The 8,567-nt window shown below is 39.3% G+C and overlaps 1 protein-coding gene across 1 annotated transcript in view; it reads left to right on the top strand.

The window, feature by feature from the left end:
- The first annotated feature begins 6,763 nt into the window (after nucleotides 1-6,763).
- AFTPH (aftiphilin) overlaps nucleotides 6,764-8,567 on the top strand; it is a 34,626-nt gene continuing 32,822 nt past the window's right edge. Inside the window, exon 1 of the mRNA XM_008939205.1 lies at nucleotides 6,764-8,539. Coding sequence (XP_008937453.1) covers nucleotides 6,764-8,539 — 1,776 coding nt within the window. The remainder of the gene's footprint in view (nucleotides 8,540-8,567) is intronic.

Here is an 8,567-nt window from a genome sequence, read left to right as displayed (position 1 = left end):
ATGGAAGCAGGAAGTTAACTAGTGTTTTCAGAGTATAAAAAAAAAAAAGAGGTAAAAGACTGCAGAAAAGGGCATCTAAAAGAAAACACATTTTTTAAATATTTTTTTTTCTGGAGAGTGTTGGACAACTGCATGGCATGAGGAATTGATGGAAATACATCATCAGTCTAATCTTAAACTATTGTGATCTGGAAAACTTGCTGACACTTGTCAACATAAACCTGTGATTGTGGCTAAAACAATCCAGTAAACATGAACACTTAAACTCTGTCATGTTCTTCAAGGTGCAAGGTCTGAAGCCAGAAACCTGGATTATTGTAACAATTTCTACTTCTACCATTCATGTTATGCAGTGTCCTTCAAAGAATCCTCACTATATTGTGTGCTGAAAAACTAGTGGTTTCCGTTTGTTAAACATTCTCAAAACTTGCAAATTTTAAAATGAACAGATAAGTGCAGAAGGCATGTTAACTTCACAGCTGGCTTTTAAATTTGGGAGCCAGATCCCCCCAAAATATGGGGAAGACGAATACTCTGTGTATCAGTCACAGATTTGTTCATATTCCATTTTGAGTTAAATCATCTTTTGGGCAACTAATTTGAAGTATGAGGTTTACAAAATTACATAACCTAATGTCTTGACCAAGAATACGTCTGAGTTGGGTATGAGGTACTACAACAGATGAAGGCACAGTTCCAGCTCAGCCCCTACTTGAGATGACAGACAAAGCAGGGGATTAATGAAATGAATTAATGAACAAAGTTGTTCTGTCAGACCTGTGGGTTTTCATCATGCTAATGTTCCAGTGGATGATAGCAAATTTGGTTCAGTAGTTTATGGTTAACAGATGGAACACTTCTGGAAGATGAGAAAGGGAATGATAATGAAATTATTTCTGAAGAAAACTACTTTAAGGCTAAAAATTCCCTTGCTGTTTTTATATTGTGAGGAGAATTGGGATTATGCCCCATTAAAAAAAAAAAAAATCACTAATTAATCAAGTGGAGAGGGAATACTAGTATGACTTTTTCCTTCTGTTATACTTTGAGTATGGTATTATTTTGAGTTCTATAAACAGCAATTAAATTGTGCTAACAACCTTGCACTCATATATATATAGTATAGATTCATACATTTTGGAACTCTTTAATTTCAGCTTTTAAAATGCAGCTATAACATCAGAAATAGCTGACATGAAAAAAAATATACACAAGTCCATATAATTGATTATGCAGTTTTTAATGGGTTAATCTGATTAAATATGTAGTAGACTGTCAAACCTGTGATCATATTTTTAAATGCATATTCTGTGCACATCCCATTTTGGCAACTGTTAATGAAACATATCTGGAGCAGAGTGTTGTGCTACTGGACTGCTGCTGGGTAAATGATCCCTGTGATGTTTTAAAAGTGCTTTCAAATGAAAAATTGAAGGAAGTTTCTTCTCTGTGACTGAAGTTGCAGGAAAGAAAATTTTTCCATTGTCAGATATCTTGCTACATGTTTGATCAGGCTTTGGCAATCTTCTTCAGCCTCCATGTAGCATCTTCATGTTATCTTTGTCCCTACTATTGCTCCTTGCCTCCCTTTCTTAATGTTAACTGGAAAGAAAAGGAGTCTTTTAGGGTGAATTCCCTTTGACTGTGATGCTTGCTGCTCTCACATTATTCAGTTTGTTTACTGAATGCTGTATCTTTGGGCTTGGTTTTTTTTTTTTTAGATCATCTTTGCCTCTAAGGATTTTCTGAACTCTTATGATTTATTTTCAGCTGAGGTTAAGATAATAATACAGTAAATGCTCAACAAAAGAACAATTGATAGAGTTGTTATGATGGATAATACATAGACATATGTCCAGGGCAGGTTAAGAATCAATTTTTGTTGGCATTTCTTGCATGAGATCCTCTGATGTCAAGTGTTGGAGCAGTTCCTAACACAGAGCTGAATGTGATACTTAAATAACTCAAGTGAAAACCAACTTATACAAGCCTATAAATCTGAAATTACTTAAAAATAAAACAGTACATACATGCTTTTGGTAAAACATACACATTTTTTTCTTAATGGGAAAGATCAGAAGTTGTTTGTTTTTTTTTTTTCCAAGGTCTCTGATTCATAGTATTAGGATATGCCTTTGAGATACAAAAAATAAAAAAACAAAACTTTTTAGTTAGGCTTCATTGTGTAGTCTGAGTCATGATGGCTACATTTTTTTTAGTTCAAAGTAATATTGGCCCATGTAACGTATAAATTAGGAGACTCATCAACATTGTCCTGCATCCTATTCCTATCTGTGAAGCTGTGGCAATCTAGGTAGGCCACTGAGCTGATGGTGCTTCTTAGCCAAGTGGAGGAGTTGTGGCTGATCAAAGTGCCTTCCAGAGTTTTAGAAAACTTCAGGCTGTAGGAGTACAGATCATAGAATCATTAAGGTTGGAAGAGACCTCTTAGGTCATCAAGTCCATCCATCAACCCAACACTACCATGACCACTAAACCATGTCCTGAAGTATCGCATCCACATGGTTTTTGAACCATTCCAGGGATGGTGACTCCACCACCTCCCTGGTAGCCTGTTCCAGTGCCTCACCACTCTTTCAGGAAAGAAATTCCTCCTAATATCTAATCTAAGCCTCCCCCGGCACAACTTAAGCCTATTTCCTCTCGTCCTATCACTAGTTACCTGGGAGAAGAGAGCAACACCCACCTTGCTACTGCCTCCTTTCAGGTAGTTGTAGAGAGCAGTGAGGTGTCCCCTCAGCCTCCTCTTCTCCAGACTAAACAACCATGGTTCCTTCAGCTGCTTCTCATAAGACATTTTCCCCAGACCCTTCACCAGCTTCCTTGCCCTTCTCTGGCCTTGCTCCAGCACCCCCATGTCTGTCTTGCACTGTGGTGCCCAGAACTGAACATAGTACTCAATCTGTGGCCTCACCAGTGCCAAGAACAGGGACATGATCACTGTCCTACTTCTGCTGGGCACGCTGTTTCTGACAGAGGCCAGGATACCGTTGGCCTCCTTGGCCACCTGAGATACGTGCATTTGTTTTAGTACTGAACCATCGGTAACGACAATTGTCTATGTACGAGTTTATATATTTGCCAGTTGGAAACAAATTTAAGGTTGCTTCTGTCTTCTGCTCTTCCCTTGTCATGACTTCTCACCAATAAAAATAAGGTTTCCAGGAGGGAGGAGGGTGGTCTACCTAGATTTAATATCCTTTTTACTTGAATATAATTGCTTGCATGCCTTGATTGTTCTAAAATTGTTTCAATTGTCTATGTACGAGTTTATATATTTGCCAGTTGGAAACAAATTTAAGGTTGCTTCTGTCTTCTGCTCTTCCCTTGTCATGACTTCTCACCAATAAAAATAAGGTTTCCAGGAGGGAGGAGGGTGGTCTACCTAGATTTAATATCCTTTTTACTTGAATATAATTGCTTGCATGCCTTGATTGTTCTAAAATTGTTTCAAAAGAATAAAAATCTGGTATGTATCTTTATAAATATTAAAAACACTTTGTTGTTAAGTTTGGATCTTTTTTATGTTGCACTGAAAGCTTCAAGATTTGGTCTTGTGGACTTGAGAAATACTGGCTTCAAAATCATGTGTGTTAGCTTCCTAGCTTTAACTTGAATCAGCATGCAAGCATTGGACTTTCTTACGCTTGTAAAGTTCTACAGGCTATCTCTTTGAGAGTAATTGAAATATTTAGGAATTTTATTTGGGTTTCTGCTTCAAATTTCTGTGGGTTTACTTGTATGGCTTTTTGTCTCCAATGTAAATTAACATACTGTAGAACTGTCATTTTCTGTTTTAAAAATCTTTTTTTTTCTCAATAGCTGTAGAGATGTTTTTGAGGCCTTTTACATCTCTGCCTAATAAAGAAATAAACTATCAAATTATGTAACAAAAGTACTGTTGAGGTTGCAGGGGCTTCAATCATAGTACCTGGTCTCGGTCAAGGAAGTGTTCATCCCACCCTCCAGTATTATTCCCCAGAAGCCTGTTGAGGTGGTTTTTGTAGGACTGTTGTTTTCACTTTCCTCCTTTTCAGCCATTTCATTGTTTCTGCTCAAGCTCCTTTTTCTTCTGGGATGGTGAAGGTTTGTGTCCAGTCAGTGCTGTCCTTGAAATAATGTCAAGGGTTTTTCATTTGTTTCAAGAACGTGTTTCTTGCCTTTACAGTCTCTTCAGCTTTTGTCACGGGGGATAAGATAAATACTGTGTCAGCTGAATTTTCCAAAGAGGAAAAGAAGCCTTGTTACATTTGTGGGGGTTTAATAATAAATGTATGCTGTTGTCTACTGAGATTCAACTGGAGATTCATGAGCTCGAAATTAGTAGAGATGATTTGTTATAACCAAATGAACTCCCTCCTTTTTGTACTTGAGGAGGGGGGAAAAAAAAAACCTTTCCTTTTTCCAGGAATGAGAGGGGTGGGGGAAGAGTGCATCCCATCCCTATTGACACAGTTTTCCCTGTCCTTTCTCCTAAATGCCATTGTTTTACTTCATAGCTACCAACTCCTGACCCTAGGAGTCATGCGTTCTAGACACAATGCCACTCACTGTTCAGCCAGCTCCTCTATAGGTTTAAGTAGTGCTGTCCCCAGTATAAGTTGTCTTGAGATTAGCAAAGCTAATGCAGCACACCAGTATCTACCTAACTGGTCTTTTTTTATACAAAAGAGCAAAACCAGCACTTTGACCTTTCAAGGCATATCTTTGTGTATAGCGTGTGGATCATCACCTGCAATAAAAGATCCAGAAAGCAGTTGCAGTCTGGATGGATAGACTGGGTGTTTAATATTAGTGTTGATAACTGACAGCAGTAGATCTCAGAAATTTAGTTATAAAGAAGGAATGGCTGCTCTGATAGTTACAAAGAAGAAATGCTATTACTCTATTGTATATTGCTGTAGTGGATTGAAACACCAAAAGCCTGGAAAGTAAACAGGTTGGAATAATCTGTGTAACAGCCGGTCACGCTCCACAGACATCGTGGAAAGGATCTTTGCGTTTCTGTGTGACGTTAAGCAGCAATTGCTAGACCTTGATGTAAAAGGGGGAGTGCTCTTGAGAGACCAGGCCTCTGAGATAAGAGTGGAGCTCTTTTTTCAAATACCTTGTTAAGCAGCTGGTGCTGAGTAAGCCTACGTGGGAGCTTGTTGACAACTTATTCTTTATTCTAAACAAAATTCCCTTGCAGTATTCTCCAGTTTGCATGTGATGTTACACGTTACTTCATGGTTTCATTTGATAAGCATGGTGTTCCTTTAGAACTGCAAAATAACCTTTTTTAAAACAAAGGTAGGTATGTTAGTCACCTTAAAGATGTCAGACTATCCTGGCAAATACCATGAGTAGTTTGGCTCAGGTGCTGTGGTATGTTGTGCTTGAGAAGAGCTGCAAAGCTTCACTGGTGGTTGTCATACCCTTTGTGTGCTGCTTTTTTAGGTGCACATACAAGTTTGCTTAGGGCGTTGGAGTTAAGGATCATGTTTTACCTTTGTTTCAGAACTAGTAAAGTCCACACTTATTTTGCTGGTTAGAAATTCAAATATTTGCTGATAGGTAGAGGTTGTTTCCACTCTTGCTGTAGATAATGCCTAGGATTTTGTTACAGTTTATTCATTACAAGTGTCATTTGAAATGGAAGGAGCTCAGTTGTAGCTCTCAATTTAAAGGCTCTAAGGCATGAACTAGTTAAGTGATGTGTACAGTTGTGAATCTATAAATAGTAGTGGATACTGCTTCATTAATTACACACAATATTGAACAAAATCAAGATCACTCTTTAGAAAAGAGTTTTTTCCATCCATATCCTGCTTGTTGCTGCAATGGTTTGCAATGTTAAGATGAAATCCTTAATCTATCTAGGCTACAGGAGTGGGGGTTTTTTTTATTATTTCTCAGTGATTTGCATTTAAATATTTTATGGATAATCTTGCTCCTTCTGCTTTTGAGAATAAGCTTTGATGAAGAAGTTTGTTTTGCTCTCGGCTTTGCTGGTGCTCATAATGACATTTCCCAAGTGAAGGCTGTAAGACAAAAGCAGGCTGGCAGCAGCTGTGGAGACAGCATGTTGGCTTGCAGTTAGGAAATCCAGAGAATGGGGAGACCTCACAGAAAACCATGAATTGGTAGAAATAAACTTGAACAGCAGGGCAGCAGAGCACAGCTATAATAACAGCTTAAAACACAGCTGCAAAGCTTGTGGAAACATCTTTTTAAGTCTTCAGTGCTACTGAAGGTGCCTTACATGGCTGTGGTGGCACAGTCCATCAGGTGACTTAAGTCTCTGCCACACGGTCAGCTGAGTGCACAAGGGAGTGTGGTAAATGAGAGACCTGGCTGGGTGGCTGTTTTATGGACTCCTGGTGATGAGAGGTAGAGAACTGATGGGTTAAAACTGAGTTTAGTTGTGCCAGTGTGTTGCACAACAGCTCAAGAGGAGTGTGGTTTGTGTTCTGCCATCTCAGTGCTGTCTGCTGAGAATGTGATCATGTAGTAGTTTACAAGAGACTTGAACAGTTCCCAGTAGATTCTGTGTGACTTCTAGAACAACAAAATTGGTTAGAAAATGGGTTTGGGGAGTGTTTCTCATGTCTAATATGGACATTGACCTATATGCACTCTTAAAATATGAAACAGTAAAAATAAAAGATACAAGATGACAAAAGCTAGCCAAATTCTAATATACCTTTTTTTTTTTTCCCATTATTATAGAAATACATTAACTTTGAAGTGGAACTAAACAATGGAACCAGATATTATTCGAATGTACTCCTCATCCCCTCCACCGCTAGACAATGGAGCCGATGATGATGATGAAGATGAATTTGGAGAATTCGGAGGGTTTTCTGGTGTAAGCACTGCTGGTGTAGCTTTTGCTGATTTTGATACACCGGACTACGATCATCCAAAGGAAGAGTTTATACCCACAAATCATTTCATCCCACTTCATGATTATTCTGACAATGTAGCTAACATTGCAACCTTCACATCTGTTAAAAATGTTAAAGACTGTATTGCAGAGCTTCCTCCTCGTACTAAGGAACTGCCTGATATGTCAGCTACTACTACCAGCAAAGGAAAATCCAAGTTTAGAAGTTCAGGTACTGTTGTAGAAGATATAACCAGAAGAGGGGAACAAAGAGACAACACTGGGAAATTGGAAGGTTTTTCTTCTCGTTTTGTTAGAACTGGTGTAGAAGTTGAGGGCCAGGATGAGCAAGTGGATGCTTGTAATGGTGAGAAAATTCCGAGTCTAGAGATTCTAACAAATGGATTTGCAGCATCAGACCCTGTAAATCCTCAGGGAACAGAAGATCTAGACGGTATCCATGACTCAAAGGGACTGAACACTGTTAGTGCCCATAGCACTGAGCAAAATTTGAACACAATGCCTAGCTCAGGTGAAGACTTTGCAGATTTTGCTACATTCTCAAACAAAAAATCAATCCATTTAGAGGGAACAGCACCTACACTATGCAGTGTTCTTAATGAAAGAGACTCTCTGAGCATTCAGGAGAACAACAGATTAAACAAAGTAACTCGTATGGAAGAGGAGGTTTGCATTTCAGAAATTAGCTGTGAACAGGATCCCTCAACACTGGAAGATAATGAATTTGCAATTTCTAGTACGTCTCGAACAACTGGAAGTTCAATATGCACTACTGAAAATGGAGAACATGGTGGGAGGAGGAGACAGCATAGCACAGAGAATGGCAAGGATTTTACTAGACCTGATGAGTCCTTGGGAACAGAGGACATCACAGTTGATAAGATCCAAAGCCTAAGCTGTGATCCTGCAGGAGAAAAATCGGGTGTTTCTGAAGATCTTAAGAATGGTGGAAGTAGTACTGCAGTTGCAGCTTGCAGCGACACACATCACGATGATGATGATGATTTTGGTGATTTTGGTTCAGTCAGCAGTGCATCTCCCATCTTCACTAATGCTCCAGAATCAATAAATGCTCTGGATTCAGAAGGATCTTCTGAACAGCCTGCACATATTAGCAAACCTGATGATGAATTTGGTGAATTCAGGGACACAAGTACTGTTTCTCAGAAGCCAGCAAGGTTGGATCAAGCTGAACTAAGTCAGACAGCTGACTCTTTAGAATGTGATACTACCAGTAAAACAACTGGCTTAGATTTCCAGCATACTACTGAGGTAGACAATGGTGATGATAGTGAATTTGGAGACTTTGATTCCGTGCCAAAACCCCCAGAGGAAAGCGTTGCTCTTCAGGACTCTGATGACTTTGCGGACTTCAGTTCCGCAGGTTGTGACCAGGCTACAGACTGGAATGCTTTTGAAGATGAACAAGAAGACAGCTGTTCTTGGGCTGCCTTTGGAGATGAGCAAGCTGGTGAATCTCACCACAGAAAAGAGACGTGGCAGTCACATAGGACAGATGCGTCTGCCAGGATTGATGGTCCAGTATTACACAAGGCTGACAGTTGTGCTGTAGCATCTTTCCAAGGAACTCCTAGTAAGCAGTCTCAAGAGCCAGCACCTTCAGTTCAGGTAAGGATGTTCTGGAGTTTTTTCAGTC

Source organism: Merops nubicus, unplaced genomic scaffold, assembly GCF_000691845.1.
Source record: "Merops nubicus isolate BGI_N331 unplaced genomic scaffold, ASM69184v1 scaffold14054, whole genome shotgun sequence".
Classification (NCBI taxonomy): domain Eukaryota; kingdom Metazoa; phylum Chordata; class Aves; order Coraciiformes; family Meropidae; genus Merops; species Merops nubicus.
The sequence above is the reverse complement of the archived record's forward strand: the minus strand, read 5'-3'. Positions and strand labels throughout refer to the sequence as shown.